This window comes from Heterocephalus glaber, unplaced genomic scaffold, assembly GCF_053883595.1.
Source record: "Heterocephalus glaber isolate CG9 unplaced genomic scaffold, H.glaber_assembly_v1.0 deba00000347, whole genome shotgun sequence".
NCBI classification, from domain to species: domain Eukaryota; kingdom Metazoa; phylum Chordata; class Mammalia; order Rodentia; family Bathyergidae; genus Heterocephalus; species Heterocephalus glaber.
This window is the reverse complement of record NW_028258143.1, coordinates 12941929-12959305: the sequence shown is the minus strand read 5'-3', so window position 1 is coordinate 12959305 and position 17377 is coordinate 12941929. Positions and strand designations below refer to the sequence as shown.

Genomic DNA, 17377 nt, shown 5'->3' with positions numbered 1-17377 from the left:
TTACAATGCTTCACACAGACGAATTCAAGTTTGGAGGTACCTAAATAAAAATACTACATATTTCTTTAAAAAACACTATGTACAATTGAAGCGTAAACAAGTTTTACAAAGTACTGGTTATGCAGGTTGTAGAAAACACTTGCATAGGACATGAAACCAGTTTAAGAAAAATTTCTGAGCCTTTAGCATCGAAGGCACTTAACTTTATACCAGTAACAGCACGACCACAAGAAACGCAGTGGTGTAGAAGGTCCGACATCTCTCAAGTACAGATGTGGCCCATACACAGCAAGTGGAGTTCAGGAACCTTCAGCTTTTCGCCATCTCACCTAAGAGGAGGATTCCACACAGCCTGCCCAGGCAACCTAGGTACATGGTCACGGGCAGGTAGCCAAAGGAAGCTTCCAGAGTTTATCTGATCTCAGACAGAACCCACATACACACACAAACACCAGAGGCTATTTTCAAGACACACAATTCCAAGTAACTTTCTATGCAAACAGCCGCACGTTATCTTTTAAGGCAGTGCAGGGTGGGAGCAGGCCCAATTGAAGGGTTTGGAAGAAAGCACTGTTCTCACCCAGTTTCTCACCCAGTAGGGAGTTTGGAGGATACCCAGTACTTTCACTCTAAATGGCAGTGAAACACCCTTTACCATGTCTGTTTTTAAAGGTAAGTGAATAAAATACGTAGTTATCATTTGATCCTCCATCCCCCTTAAGCTAGAGAATCCAAAAGCCTACTAGCATTTATCAAGAGCGTGGATTGGGCAGTTAGTGGCTTTCGGGAGTGTGTTCTGCCCTAGGAATCCATGAGACTTTTCACCACAGTGTGTTGTGTTGTGTTGTGTTATAATGAAAAATATTTATATCCTTATTGGAACTTTTTTTTGGTACTGGGGTTGCATTCATTTGATCAAAATTCTTTTGGGGTACCTTAGAGTATTTAAAAATATTCAGTATTTCTAAAGAAAAAATAGTATGATTGTTGGTCATTTTATCTTTTTATCTACTAAAGATTCATACACCTGCAATGTTTTATTTGTAGAATGGTGCCTTTAAATAGGTACAGGAAATCAAATGTCTTATTCTGGTATTTAGAAGCAAAATAGAAAAAAGTAAACATGGGGTTTTGGAGATGCCAGGTAACCACACTCTCCCTACTTCTGGGTTGTGGAGGACATTGGAACAACTCGATAAAGATTAAAATATAATGCTGCATGTTGAAGGCCTTAGATTTAATCTCCATCATCTAAAAATAAATACAGTTCCAGTTTTATTAGTATATAGAAGAGTTGGAGGACGTGGCACAGATGCAAGACTTCCTGATTCACCCCAGTTGTGTCTCATATACCCACCTAGGTGGCTAGGCACCCAGGGAATGGCTCTATGGGTAGGGAGGGACACCCCGCTGATTGAACCCATGAAAGCAGTACCAGAGAGGGAGTGTTTCCAACAGTCCCCCTGAGCCGAGGAGATGTCCTTCTCCCCCAACAGCTGTGAATGCACCAAAGAAGGTGTGGGCCTGGGGCTTCTCTCTGGTTTCTTCCTGGAAAGAGAGCAAATACTCTGTGTGGAGATATATCCAGAGGAAATAGAGTTTTCCCTTTATAAAACATTTGGTTTGTTTTGAAATCCAGATACAAGAAATCCAAACATTGGGCAGTTTCTTGTCTAGTTTTGATGTCAGGGCCAGTAATTAGATTGCTATCTGGTTTTACATATGCATTTAGTCTTCACATGAAATGCATACTAATAGGAATGTAAGTTTGGAACTGATTTTTAATGGACAAATCATACTTTTCTTACATAATTAAAATAAATGCTGTATATTACAGAGTTAATAGGCAAAAGGTAATTGATCATTAATCATGTGGAATGTTAGCAGAGTTGGTATGAAAATGAGTGAACTCGATAAACTTTAATATTTTGTTTCAAAAATGAATTAAGATTTTACTTCAGTGTTCTGTCATATATGTGTAAAAATTAGGAAATGATTAAAAAGTTCCTGAAGGATATAGTTGTGTGGCTATCTGTACATGTAGGGGAGAGAGAGAAAAACAGAGGAGGGGGGGAGGAGAAGGGAAAAGAAGAGAGAGAAGAGGAGAAAGAGACTATTATTATGACAGTAGCTCATTCATTTGTCCCAAAAGTTTGGCCAAAGCGGGTCTAGAACAATATATTGTGTATCCCTTAAATCATCTTTTAAGTACAGTTTCTTTCAGCAAAACATTTTTTTTCTTTGGTACCAGGAATTGAGCTCAGGACCTTGTTGCTTGCACGGCAGGCACAGTGCCACTGCGCTAAATCCCTGGCCCTTTCAGCAAAACTTCTAAAGTTTCTCAGTGGTCATGAAGTCATGATGAGATGCCCTAGAATATATTGGTATTAGAGCCTTTTCCAGAAACTTTCACTACTGGTTAACATCCTCTTATGCAAAATTAAAGTGCCTGGTGAAGATGCTTGCCTCATTTGAAGGCTGTTCCATCTTGAAGTCAGTTGGGGAAGTGTTTGTGGTTATAACCAGATGTTCTAAAGTGAATAGTTCAGCAATTATAAAATAACAACAAAAACTTTAAAACCCTTGTAATGTCTAACTTTGAGATATGCAAAGTGTATGTTGAGTAGCTGCATAATGTTTTTTCCTTTTGGGAGTTATTTGCTTAGAGCTAAACTTTGGAAGACATGTATCCAAGCTATGTATTTGATTTTAGGCTAATGAATCAAAACTTTTTGTGTCTGACAGCAATTAGAAAGCAGGCCATTTGTCCTGTGTACAAACCTAGTTCATCACGGTAATACCATGCTTTCTGTGTATGAGTCTCATCTCTCAGCTGGATGTCAGTTAGACATGTACCCACCTTATTCAAAGGTTACACCATTAACTGATACTCTTGTTATAAAAAGAAATGTGCCATGTTCTCTGTCACCCCCCCGCCTCCCACTTGCAGTTAGTATCTGCCTTCCTTTTTACTTTTCTGTATGAGGTAAGGAGCAATGCTTCTCATACTTCAAGGCTCAGACAAATAACCTTGTGATTGTGGTATAAATGTCAATTAATTCATTTGGTCTGGGTTTGAGCCTGTGTGTATTTCTAACAAGTCACAGCCCAGAGTTTGAATAGCATGGTTATGAAGGTGCTGATTACAAGAAACATTGGTAGATATTGAGGGCACTAAGTTAGACTCAAATCATTTCTCACTTTACAGCCCACTGCCCAGAAAAAATTAATGAAAGCCCTATCAGCCCAGTTTTATTCTCCACAGGTTCTTGCAGAGCCCTGGAGTGATCTAATTGGGCTCTGCACTGACCACCTGTTCCTGAAAAGCTGGCGCCTTGGCAGGCCATCTCCTGAGCAGACAAGTTTGTAGAGACGTGGTTGCTTGTGTTTCTCAGGCTGGCCTTGAACTCCTGGGCTCAAGCAGTACTCCTGCCTCAGCCTCTTAAGTAGTTGGGACTACAGGAATTCAGCTTGTGATTCTTTAAAGAGAAAGCTAGATTCCCTTTCACCTTAAAGCCAGTGAACCTATGTTTGTGGGTAGAAGAAAGGTTGTCATTGGAATAGACCACATTTGGGTTCCACTATTTAGGGCCCATAGGGCTGAGAAAAGGAATGTCTTTTAATAGTTCTTATACCTGACTGCATATTAAAATCACTTAAGCAGCTTAACCATGAAAATATCTCAGCTTGGACCACACCTCAGACTAAGTAAATCAGCATGTCTGGGCATGAGAGCTGGACATCTCTACTTTTTATACAGCAGCCCATTCGAATCCTAAGTGAATCAGGGTCCAAAGACCCTAGCTTAGTAGAACCTTAGCTCTGAGGGTGGGGAAGCTCTGCTCTGAAGTGCTTCCCTTTATTTCAGGCTAATTGAGCATTTGTGTCATCTGAGGACCAGACTAGGCTGACCCAAGATAGTCACCAGGTTTGGGAGAGTTGACTTTGGCTTGTAAATTAAGGAGTAAGTGAAATTATTAACACCACCTGACCATGAAATTCTTCCCTAAGGAAATTCTTCCCTAAGGAAATTCTGTGTGCTTCACATGGAATGGCTGTCCTTATTTGAGAAGTAATCAGGAATTCTAAGGTTTAAATCTGATGTGCCTGTTAGTGGCCACTTCAAATTATGCCTGTGTGTGTCACCTTGTTCCACATTAGCAATTAAAAATTTTAATTTGGTGGTCTTTATCAAATTAAGTTTTAGAAGACTGTCCCATTTTTGCAGACAGGGTAATTTGAGTCCTTTTGGTGTGGGCTAGCACCCAGTCTTTGTCCCTCCCCAATTCAGTGTGAAGAAGAAGTCTGGGGTGGGGTTGTTGAGCCAAGGGCTAAGAGAGCCCTTGAATAATGAGTTTTCTCTTTAGAGCATTGGCCATGTTTCAGAAATAAATTTGATGATTTGTGATTATTTTGGGGACTGTTTCTGGGACCATTTGGACCTATGGTCATTCATGGGCGTTTTCTAGGTGTAGGAAGTTGCCAAAAGCCAATCCTCAGGGAAAAGGGTGAGTTTTATAATTACCGTAACATTCCTTTGTGGCTTTACTGTCCTTTGGCTGAGTGGAAACAAACCTTTTGAGCATTTTCATTCAACATTGAGGACCACCTAGCTAACAAATTTACATGGTGTGTAATCTTTACCCACACTCTTCTGTTTTCCTTCTCTGAGAGTCATTACTGACCTCTCATATGTAATGCCAGTTCCTTGTTTCCTGGGCTGGCAGCCAGATGACAGTCCTGCCTTTTTAAAATGACTGCCTGATGAAACATCTCCAGACTGCATCCTCTCATGGCCTCCCTTCCTATGCCTGTTGATTTATGGACTAGGATCTTTGTAGAGCCTAGCTCCAATGCCATAAACCAATTAGTAAATGGCAACACCACCAGCCTAGGAGCAAATCTCCCAGCTGGTGCCTCCACAATGATGGCACTGAAGAACGTGTAGGAAATTGAGGGCCTATGTCAGACGCCTGGGGCAGCTTTGGGAAATCAGCCTTCTCTCTTCCCACTGTGGCCTCTACATCTGTAGCACAGGCCCTGGAGCCTGCCTGACATCAGGGCCCAAGATGGTCTCCAGAGTTCACCTCAGTCTTCTGCTCTCTTGCCCTGTAGTGTAACATCCGGATGACCTGAGCATCTTCCTAGGGTGAGGAAGATTAGTTAAGGCAGCCCTCTTGATTATTTGAGGCAGTGCCTCTCAACAGGGTGGTTTTATCCCTTGGGGAACACTTGGCACCATAGGGAAACATTTTCTACTGTCACAACTATCCAGTTGTGGAGGGCTCTGGGAACACACTAATGCCATCTAGTGGCTGGAGGCCAGGGGAACATCCAACAATACCCAGGATAAAAAATTATCTGGCTCCATGCATCAATATTGCCATGACTGAGAAACCCTGTATTAAAGAAATTTATTTCATTTCTCAAACCCATGCTTTTTTTCTTTGGTGAAATAGACATTTTTATAATTCTTTGGGTTGCTGCAGTTTCATTTTGGGTTGATGGGAAAGTCTATCAATTGTAATCGCCTGTGGGCTTGGTGAATGAAACAGAGCATAGGGTGCTCTTATCTAGTCTGCAGCGACAGCTTCCTGCTCACTCTTGTCCTCTTTCTTTTTCGTGCAACTGCTAGTATGTGCACAACTAAGAGGTGAAGTCATTCAAATCATCAGAGGTTAATTTCCAATATTTTCCCTTCCTCTCCATGCCCTCTAGTGGAGATAGCTATAAATGAATGGCAGAACACAGCAGAGGTGGGAAAGGGGAAGGCTAGAGCAAGAGGCAAGAAGGAAGGCCTGTCCTCCATCTGGATTCATTAACCCTGTTATAGTGTTAAAATTTTATTTTTCTACTGATGCCAGCAATGGAGCCCTGAACTTCACTTACTGGACAGTGTAACTGTAGGGTGAATGTTCTGCCTCAGATGGTGGGGCTAGAGGTTTTCCTTTCCCTGCCCGAAGTAAGAGCATAAATGTGGCACAGCGAATGAAAACTGTGGCACGGGACTATCTTGTTTTGATCATCTCAAGTGCAAGGGAGGATGCACAGGCTTTTAAAAAACCCTGCCGTGAAAAGAGCTTCCCTGGATGAGCCCAAGGTGTGCTGTTTGAGCTAGCACCTTACTGTTTATGACTCAACAGAAGACCAGCATAACCAGCCCTAAAGGCTGTTTTCATTTGGAATGGGCTTTTCCTGTTTTTAAAGAAAAGGGCCAGAGTCATGAAAGTGGAAGTAAGGATCTCTGTCCATACCCCTTCTGGGCAACTTCTCTGTCTGTCCCTGAGCTAGTTTGCTCCCTAGTGCTGGAGGAGAGCAGAGCACTATCACAGCTGTCAAGGGTGCACACTTGAGACCCAGGGCAGCTGTGAGGTGAGCCTTCTTGTTGAGTTCAGGTTGATGGCACTAGGCTCATATGCCCAGGCCATGCAGGGAGGTGGACAACTTCAGAGCGTCTTCCCAGCAATTTAGATATATTTGAAGGATAAAGCTGCTTTGCTTGTCCTGCTCTCCTCCGCTTCTCCTTTAAATAACAAGACAACCATATTCGAAGCAAAAACTTCTTCCCACCCCTCACTCCCCAGCCCATCTGTCTTCCTTATTCCAGTAATTCTGTGAACGTGTATTTTTCTATCATGTGTTGATTCTCCCAGCCCCTTGAGGTTGGTGGAATGTGGCATTAGACTCCTAGCTCCTTAATATCATTGGACTTAATATCATTCCAGATTGTGTTTCATATCAGTAGGTCTCCTTCTGTGTTTCAGCAAGTGTTTGATAGACTCAGCTGGGTTTGGCAGAGACCATTAGTCTTAGGTGACGAAACTTAAGTAATGGTTTGAATGTTGACTCTCACTGGAAAATGTCATTTTCTGGACCTCAGTGTCTTCCTCTGTATGTGGAGCATTCGTCCATTGTTATCCTCGGTAAAATCCATTTTAGTTCCCCAGTCTGTATAAAGGTCTTTGGTGCATTTATCACATTTCCTGTTAGGTCAATCAGGTTAGCACCCAGTTGATTTCTGTCCCATGTTTTGGCCCAGAAACCCAGATTCACCTGATTATGAATGCAAATGACTGTTTTTAGAAGTAGTTTACCAAGCCTTCCTTAAAGCTCTTAATGTAAACTGATACAGAGGCTTGAAAAAGTAGAATTGTTTCAAAGTTGGGTCATTAACATCCCAAGAGATGACTGTGACTTTTTTATGTTATTGGAGTCAGGCAAGACGCTTCTAAAACTCACCATGTATTACCACCCCTCACCTAGCGTTAAATTAGGGTATTATTTTATATAATTTTATATTAATGGATATGTGGGCATGAATTTTGAAAAGAAAACAAGCAAACAAGGGCTAGGGATATAGCTTAGTCATAGAGCACTTATCTAGCATGAATAGGGCTCTGGGTTCAATCCTCAAAATGGCAAAGGAAAGAGACTGAACGAATGAACAAACTAAAGAAAAGAGGGAAAGAAGAAGGGAGAGAGGGAGGGAATGAAGGAAGGAAGGAGGGGAGGAAAGAAAGAGCAAACAAGACCATCACTGGGTATTAACTTCCCAACCAATAACATAGAAATTCAAAGTTCAAAAATCCATATATACAGTTGGCCAAGGAAATTTTGTTCTTGGTCTTTACAGTATAAATTAATGTGTATACTGATTGTGTCCATTGTCCTAAGATTTGCCATGTAAAACTCATTTTAACAAATTTTTGAGAAACATTTTAAACAAAAAAAATAAACAATACAAAAGTATCATTTGTCAGATCTCTGGGACATCTACCTCTGGGAACCCTGAAAGTCCTTTGGAACATAGTTGAAAAGCAGTAACTCAGATCACCCAACCCTAATCATTCAGTTGTAGGTTCTGTAGTTGTAGAACTTTCCCTATATTTATTCAGAAACTGAGGTAACAGTTTTGCCTGTGATCCCATAATGCCAATGGACAGAATAAGCTGGTGATCAAAGATTTCCAGGTAACAGTTGTTGCGGGCTATTTTCATCTCCTCCTCACCATCCTTCCTGCTGTCCTTTCCTGGGATCATCTTAGCATAACAGTGATGAAGCCAGCAGTCTCCATGGAAGGTTCCCCTGCTTGTTTCCCTCCCTCCTTGTCTTGGACATCCTTTTATTCCCATAGTCTCAGTACTCTGCCCCAGGAATTTTTTTCCTGGAGCTTTTCTCCCCTGTTTTCTTCTTTCAATACCTGTTCACTTTAGTTTAACCCCATCTGTTCAAAGGCAAAATAATTTTTTCACCACAGTAGGAAAAGATCTTAGGGTAAAATCTTCTGACACATGAGGTACAGAATGTGGTCCCAGAGTGCCTGGGTTCTTCGTGGTTCACAAGGAGGTCTTGGGGTGGTGGTAGTCATTGCTCACCTGTATACTGTATTCACATCTCATTTCTACCACCTTAGCCCCGGCAAGTGGTTCAGTGACCATTCACGGTGTGGCAGACATAACCATCCCTAGTATTTCTTTGTGAAGCTCACAGAGCCCATAGGAGAGATGAAACAGGACTATCCCATAGAGCATTGGGCAAGAAGCTCTTCAGGAGGATCAGGAACTGCTTGTAGGCATTCCAAAGAGGATGAGCCTTTGCAGTCTGGGGAGTCCTGGAGGCTTTTTGTAAGCTGTAGGGTTGAGTTGTGAGATTGGAGGTAGGGGTGGGATTTGGCAAGGTAATATGGGTGAGCACAGCTGACTTAGGGTTTCCTGAATGTCACTACACAGGGTGGAGACACTGGTAGGTCCCACTGCCACCATTTAAAGACTGGTGAGGACAAAAGAGCTACGCTGTAACTAAGAGCAGCATGGTCCACTGTCAGTTGTAATAGTATTGTCCTGTGGAGCTAATGAACAAGACCAGATCTCTGTAGTTGGGGCTGTCATTACTTTTAAAGGAAAGGGGATCTCCACCTTCATTCATTCTCTTAAGAAGTAGGGCATGGTGGAAGACATGGGGCCTCATCAGCTGTTAGACTTGAAAGACCTGCTTCATCAGTCTTTTCTTACTGCCTTGGAACTGGGTTGTCATTCAGAATGTTTTTACGTGACTTGAGAAATTGGCATCTGCCAGAGAAGAGGGCCAGGAGCCATTGGAAGGGAGGCTTCTGAGGTTGATCTAGAGGTTATAAGATCTGCCATGCCCTGGATTTAATCCTCAGTACCACTTTTTTAAAAAGCCACCATGTCTAGTGGATTTCCACCTATTTCTAGGCCTGAGACTGGCCCTTAGTGATGGCATAGCCTTATCTTGGCTTTGCAGTGGGGAATAAGAGAAAAGGCTGCTGTCAGCCTGGGAGGCCTATTACCTTGGTTTTCTTCCTATCAGCTTTAGATGTGGGCTTGCCTTTGTCCTAACAGCCTTATTGAGATATGATTCACATATACTGTTCTCTCAATGTGCACAACTCAGTGGCTTTTAGTATATCTGCAGAATTAAGTATCTGTTTTCACAATTTTAGAACATTTTATTTCCCCCGAAAGAAACCTGCATACCTTAGATATCACCTCCCAATTTCCTTATTCTCCACCCTCCCTAACCCTTCCTAAGAAACTACTGGTATAATTTCTGGCTCCGTAGATTTACCTGTTCTAGATATTTCATACAAATGTAATCATACCTTACATGGTCTTCAGTTACTGTCTTTTTTTTTTTAAACTCAACCTACTGTTCTCAAGGGCTATCCATGTTGTAGCATAATCAGTTCTTCATTCCTATAACGGCCAAATAAGACTATCTTATGGCTTGGGTCTAGATGTCTCCACAAAGTCTCATTAGGTATGGCTTTTCAGAGGTGGCTAGATCTAGTGTGTGTGCTGGGATCAAGAGTGTGTGATTACACTGATTGGTTTGGCATAGTTCTGGGTGTGGATAATGGAAGGCCCACCTTGGGTGTGAGTGCCAGCTGCCCTAGGGGCATGTAGCCTGGATAGAATACAGTGGACCCTTGACTTACAAACTCAATTGTTTCCCGAGGGCTGGTTGTAACTCAAGTTGGTTGTAAATCAATACAGCTGAGATCTGGATGATTATCTGGGTACACACTAGAGGCCAACAAGAGGCAGATGAATCTTCCATTAACCTAATTAACTTGAGTTGTTTGTATGTCAGGCCAGTCGTAACTTGAGAGTCCACTGTATAAAGGACAGAAAGAGGGCTGCTGTTGTTGCTTGCTGCTTTGCTACTTTGAAGCTTGCTGCCTTGCTGCTTTCTGCCTGCCATGAACTGTTTCTCCTCTGCCCTACCACCCTGCCTTGGAACCCTATGAACTGAAACCTTTACAAACTGAGGCAAAATAAACCTTTCTTCCTTTAACTTTGAGTGTCAGGTATTTTGTCTCAGCAACAAGAAAAGTAAGACAGACTCCATTGTATGCATATACCAGTTTTGTTTCTCCATTTATCTGTTGATGAACATTTGGATTCTCTTTTTCTATTATGATAATGCTGCCGTGAAATTTGTGTACAAGTTTTTGTGACATATGTGTTCATTTTTCTTGAAAAAATTCCTGGGAGCAGAATTGTGTAGGTCATATAGTAGTTCCCTCTTTAAATACTTGAACAACTGCAATTGTTTTTAGCAGTAGATGTCCCACTTTACATTCCCACCAGTATTACACGACGGTTCCAGTTTTTCCACATCCTCTGTTTTTGTTTGACTATTGCCATCTTCAAGGGTTTTAAGCAGTATATTATTGTTTTTAACTTCTACTTCCTTTAATAACTAATGATGTTAAATATCTCTTTAGGTAAGGTTTTTTTTTGCGGGGGGGGGGGTTTAAAAAAAAAAGTGAAGTGACTGGTTTCCTTGCCCAACATCTTTGATCATGTTTAGAAAGGTAGAAGTCAGATTTTACTTTGTGGAGTAGTGAGTGGGAAGGAAGTGAATGCTACTCTTTCAAGATGTAGAGTCTCAAGGGCATGCATATTGGGTTGGTTAGTACTGCAGACAGACTGGGTGCAACCTTCTGCCTTGAGGTGGGTGGGCGAAGTCATGCCCCTGGGCTGCCATTACTATGGCTGGCAACAAGGTCTTCCAAGATACACTGTGTAGTCTCTTTTGTATCTGTGGACTTGCTTAGCTCGAGGACCTGGCTGCTTCAAGCTTCTTAGCCTGAATGACCATTTTTTGATGACTGTTGGTGTGAGGCCTCTTCGTTCATCATGTCCATTACAGATGATTACCATTAAGTCCTTTTATGAGACTAAGATTCTGTGAGGATGGCCATCTTGGCTCTTCTTCATTATCCTCCTGTTACTGTGGGAGACGGGCATCTCCTGAATAATGCTTTTGAAAAGTCTTAAATTGTGTCTTAATAGAAATTGTAGAAAGGAATTCTAACGTGGTTCTCTTTGTGTGCTGCCCATGTGCTGATTCTGTTATTTTATACTCTACATTCCACTAGAGGAAAGAACATTCCTGGAAGCTCTATAGTCCCTTTAAATTGGGTCCCTTAAGTGCTCTGAACTACTTATGGCTAAGGATTTTCACTGCAAATTTGTACTCTCTGAGCTAGAATAATTTCATCTAGGCTGTTTCTTGGCTGTCTCTTTGCCCATAGTCCAGGTGACTATGACTTCCCCAAGGTGAAGGTTTAGAAGCCTTCTACCTTCTAAAAAGCCCTTGTTTGGTTCCAGCCCTTGGTCTTTTTGGGGCTTAAATTGTGCCTCTTTGTTAAGGTTCACTGAGGCGGTGAATTAGGACTTCCTGTCTGAAAGTAACTCCTGTCAGCATTTGGAGTTCTAACTTAAACTAGTTGAAGAAAATCAGCAGAAGATTGTCTTTCTTGGTGTAGCACCTCATTTACTTGCTCTGGGGAAAATCCCTTCAGCCTGGAATGACAAATGTGTGTGGGCTGTGAGAGAGGAAGTGCAGCCACTTCCTGAGGAAGTGCGGACAACACCCAGTTAGAGAGACAGCTTTCACGGTACCAGCACCCCACACCAGGAACTCCATCTTGCTCATGTTCAGTCCCCAGAGCCTGGGGGCCCTGAGTGTATGGTCTGTGTGTACTTGGGGAGCACGTGAAGCAGGGAAAGGGGGAATTTTCTGTTAACATTGCCCAGTATTCAGAAGGCAGAATAAAGTGCCATAGTGGCCTTATTTAGTCAATGCTTTATTGTGCCCCTGGGGTCAGTGTCTTTCTCTTAGAAGTTACAGAGAGATGGTTCCTGACTTAGGACTGTTCAGCTTGACATTTTCCAACTTGAAGATGGTGTGAAAGCACACCTATACAACTGCTTTTCACTTTCAGTGCAGTATTCAGTAAATTACATGAGTCAGTCAATACATTATTATAAATTAGGCTTTGTGTTAGATAATTTGGCCTAACTGTAGGCTGGTGGAAGTGTTCTGAGCATATTTTAGGTAGCCTATGCTAAGCTGTGATGTTAGATAGGTTAGGTGTATTAAATGCATTTTGCACTTACATTGTTTTCACCTTAATCTGAGGTTTATTAGAATGGAATCTGTAAGTCCCCATTTGGACTGGTAAACAATCTAAGGTAGACAGACATGTGTTTCAAGAATTCAGACCAGGAAGGGAGCACTGTAGGATAGAATAGTGGGTGATATGCTCTGAAGCAGATGGCTCTGGAGGTGGGGCTTGGAGAACAGGCTGGGTTTGGATTGTGTGTGTAGTGTGGAGGAGTGAGCCAGCCCAGTGAGAGGAGCAGGTTAAGTGAAGATGGAGAGCTGCCTGAAAGATGCTCAGGGTTTATGGAGATGAGTAGACACTGTCAGGTGTGTAGGATGCGGTGGAGCAGAGGAGCTCATGTTATATAGCAATGCAAGACACAGATTGAGCGTAATCATGTTGACATTGTGGTGGCAGTGTATGAGAATAGATGTGTGAACTTGGGGCCCAGCTGTCTGGATCAGGGGCTCAGGACCGAGTATGCATCAGAATCACCTGGAGGGCTCCTTAATGCACAGGTGCCCATCCCACCTCCAAGCCTGCCTCAGTAGGTCTTGGGTGGGGCCTATAGGAGTGATGGTGCTGATGTTGCTGAGTTAGGGACCACATCTGGACAGCCACTGGTTTAAAATTGAGAGGTTGGCAAACCTTTTCTGCAGGGGACCAGATGGTAAATATTTTAGCTGTTGTGGACTATATAGTATCTTCATTACATGTTCTTAGTTGCTTTCCTTTGAGGATGTGCGGAGCATTCTTGGCCTTACAGACAGGCTGGTGGGGAAGTGGAACGATGAGGGGAAGTTGGATGTGGTTTACTGACCTCTAAGCCATCCCGAGATTGTCAGACCTCTGCTACATAGCTGAATGACTTTTGTCAAGTAAATCTCCCTGTATTTTTATTTTCTCATCATTTTTTTTCCTCTTAAAATGGGGATAATAATATTAATACTTAAAACTTTTGGGGGAGTTGGTGAGCTAAGGTATAAAAGAGCATTTATCAGAGTATCTTGAACATAGTTTAACATTTACTGTTATTATTAGTAGAGGTACCAGCTGCTGATTGCTTTGTTATATAGGTGAGGGAAAGGCAGCGGAATGCTGACCATGAGAGATCTCTGCCACACTGCTCTCTTGAACGCTAATTGCTGCAAGAGTCTGACCCCTTTCCTCTTAGGCTGCTGGCAAAGCAACTTTTGAATTAAAACATGGACACTCTGAAATAAACTGAGTTAGACCCTGGCAAGATATCACCGCTCAGCCTCTCTCCCTCAAGTGGCACTGTTGCCAGCTGGTTGGATCCTGGGCCCAGGATTCTGGCTGGAGGGGCAGGTAATTGTACACACTGGTCACATGGACCCAGGCTGTGGGATTTCGTGCATTTTGACTTTTCATTTTGCCTCATGGTGGGAGTGAAAGTGAGAACCACAGAAAAGCAGACAGCTAGGTGCTTCATATTTCCTGTGATTCTTCAGTGTGCAAGTGGGCAGAAAGGGGCAGCTTTTGCTAGAGATAGCTAGAACGAGAGGCTGGGGGTGAACCTCAAGGGTGCAGTGTGTGTTTAGCATACTCCGGGGCTGGGTTCAATCCCCAGCACCAAAAACAAAACAAAACAAAACAGAAAGACCTTTGGTTATAACCTTAGCATTTCTCTGTGCTGGTGCACTGGGGGAGGCTACCTGGTGGCTCCTTAGAGAGTCATCCCATTTCTGAACACTGATGATGAAAGCTGGCTATGTGTAATTAGGATTTGGGGGACTTCTCCCCCTTCCTTGTCACCTGCCCCTGAGGGAGCATCCACTTTCTTGCTCACCTCTGCAGCTGCAGGCTCCAGTCCTTGCCCCAGGCACATAATAATGACTCAAGCTCAAGTTACAGAAGCAAGAAGGGCTCGTTGGTGGTGATGTGACTCCACCCTCCACTTGGGTTTTTGCTGACATGCAGTGAAATATCCTTCCATCTCCTCCCTACTTTGCAAAACAAGCTTCCTGTTTTGAACTTGGTCCAGATGGGAACAGCCGCACTACACCTGTTAATACACTCAGTCACACACTGCCCCCCCGCCCCGTGTTTGTACAGCTTCTTGTCACCTGGCCAGATTTCCTCTCTCAGCGTACAGATCCTGATTCATAACCTGGGAGTCTGAACCAGAAATTAAGGGAAAAAAAAGGAAGTTGATATTTGATGTAGAGTTATTCGGGTAAAATCACGGCCTCTAGTTTATTTTGCTGAATTTTGCCACAACTGAGCACTTTCCTAACTTTCTCCCTTCTTCTTTGCAGCATAATGGAAGCAAAGGAAGGAAATCAGCTGACACAGGAGCCTGAGTGAGACTTGCGCAGATGCAGCCTACACCATGAATTTGAGTTTACCTTCTAGGCGTTGAGAGGCAAGGGCAGGTGAAGTTGCTGGAGAGCAATGGCTCTCTTTACTCCCTGGAAGTTGTCTTCTCAGAAGCTGGGCTTTTTCCTGGTGACTTTTGGCTTCATTTGGGGGATGATGCTTCTGCATTTTACCATCCAGCAGCGAACTCAGCCTGAAAGCAGCTCCATGTTGCGGGAGCAGATCCTGGACCTCAGCAAAAGGTACATCAAGGCATTGGCAGAAGAAAACAGGAATGTAGTGGATGGGCCATATGCTGGTGTCATGACAGCTTATGGTAAGTGCTGCCTTTACATGGGGCTACCGTTTCTTTTTTTTGGTACCAGGGATCGAACTTGGGTCCTTGTGCCTGCACAGGCAGCGAAGCCACTGAGCTAAATCCCTGGCCCTGGGGCTACCTTTTCATTGAATGTGACTTAGCCTTGGCTTTGAAAGAACCCTGGGGGCTCCCAGGCTTGGCCTTGCCCTGGATTAAGTGTCCCTTACCCCTGCCTTCATGGGCAATGAATTGCACACAAAGGGACACTTTTGGAAAGGTAAACCAGTGTCCTGTGTGGGATTCTGAGATCTTGTACATACATACACTGCCCCAGGTATGATGATCAGGTTGGTTAGTGCTTTCTGGGTTGTATCTGCAGCTGCCTCTTCCTCCCTCAACACATTTTTAACTACGTGGCCTCATTTGTGAGTGTATTCAGGAAACGCTGGAAAACATTCTCATCTTTACCTAAATAAAACTTAATTAGGCCTGGGGAGGGGTGAGTGAGGAAGTGGGAGGAAATGTTTTTATGGTGATTAGTAAGTTTAGACCCCTTCAGCCTGGGCAGAGGGCATCAGAGCATATATGCCAGCTGGTAGTTTTGAACTTTGGCTTCTTGAGATTTGACTGCTCTCGTCTCCGGTTGCTCTCACTTTGAAAGAAACCTTTTTGTACTTGTTGCTTATTTTTATGTGCCCTAAATCTGTTTTGAAATGATGTCGAGTAAAACAAAAATATACATATGGAATATATCTTTTCTTTTAGCAAAATTTAGGCTTAATATAGAAAAAGTTGGAAACTATAGACAAAAAAGGAAGAAAAAATTCACACATAACTCTATTACTCTAGGCAATATCCGCAGTTAACATTTCAGTGTGTCTTTCTGATAGTTTATACATGTATATTCACAAATACTGTATGAAACAAAATAAAACAAAAATTGCAAATGAAATATGGATCATAATGTATTTTAGAGAATCCATGTCCCAGCTATATCCAGAGTAGACTTGATGTGTACAGGGCGACCCATTGTTATTCAAATTGGATCCAGAGCTTTGGTACTGAGCTACATGTCCGCCCCCTCCTTTTTATTTTGAGACCAGGTGTCACCAAGTTGCACAGACAGGGCTCAAACTTATGATCTTCTTGCCTTAGCCTCCCACGTAGATGGGATTTATAGGGATAGGTCACCACCTGGCTGTATAATAGCTGTTTATTAGATGATGTCTTCTTCTGAAGGACCTTATAGACATTACTTTTCACTGCTTACTATTTGAATGATCATGCTGTCTGCTTTTAATATTTTCCTTTGAAATTTGTCAGCATTTATAAGCATTGACTTTGAATATTCAGAGATAAAATGCCTCCTGTTTTGATGTGATAGATTAAAACAGACTCCATTTTGAGAGCTCACGTGGTGAAAAAACGAAGATAGTTTTTCAGAGGGTGCCTTTAAAAATTACTCATTGACTTACATCTTCTGTAACATTTCCAGAGTAGAAATAACCACCAAGAGAGGGGGAAAAAAAGAGTAAAGCAGACTCTCAACATTAGTATTGCCAGCATTCATGATGTAACAGGTGACGGATGCTGTGTTAAAGTTTCTGGTTCTGTGTATTCCTTGTAATACCTTTGGAGGGGAAAAAGACTAGCTCAGTAGTAATTCCCTTCTGTTTATTTCAGTCCACCCTTCTCCATGGACAGGAAGAAACCACATGAGTGGCCCATTTAAAGACTCTCATTTTTGCTAGTTGTTTTGGCTCTTTTTATTTCTTGTATACTGCTGAACATCTCAGAGAGAAGACTTCCTTTACATTCTAAAGGACAAAGATCTAATTTTAGCTTTTCAGACTCCCAGAGAGATTATTTTGTAAAATAGTAACCCAAAACCCCAGAGTAGCCTGTTAGAATTTCAACCACTTTGCAGGCTTGTAGCCAAGGGACTTTGCCTCTCAAAGAAACCACGGGAATTATTTATTCCACCTTGTTTCCTTTATAGATGACCTGTAGTACATCAATTCATCTTTCTTTTTTTTCTCAGATACAACAAACAGGCTTCATCAGCAAGTCTTAACTCATACTGCTGGCATTGTCTTTCATAACATCAACTTGATGTGTCAATGTGGTCTTTGGTGCTGGGTTTCTAGGATTTAATTGGACTGTGGATATGTGTCTGAGTTATTTGGGATCGTCATGTGGTGAGATCCCACAGAGACAGAGTTTCTCACCTAATAATATTTGACATTTTGGGGCTAGATAAGTCTTTGTCTTGGGAGATTGTTCATGCATGATGAGATTGCAGCACTAAGTGCCAGAAGCAC

At 42.5% G+C, this 17377-nt stretch overlaps 1 protein-coding gene across 19 annotated transcripts in view; it reads left to right on the top strand.

The window, feature by feature from the left end:
- The window catches only part of Mgat5 (alpha-1,6-mannosylglycoprotein 6-beta-N-acetylglucosaminyltransferase), a 337418-nt gene that overhangs the window by 113312 nt on the left and 206729 nt on the right, over positions 1-17377 (top strand). For 16 of the 19 annotated variants that reach the window (XM_087195795.1, XM_021236883.2, XM_087195773.1 and 13 more), the window contains one exon: positions 14698-15074. In XM_087195795.1, coding sequence (XP_087051921.1) covers positions 14834-15074 — 241 coding nt within the window. In that variant the 5' untranslated portion in view covers positions 14698-14833. Of the gene's footprint in view, positions 1-13726; positions 13748-14344; positions 14616-14697; positions 15075-17377 lie in introns of those variants that run through there. The other 3 variants (XM_087195799.1, XM_087195786.1, XM_004836101.4) reach the window with 3 other exon arrangements.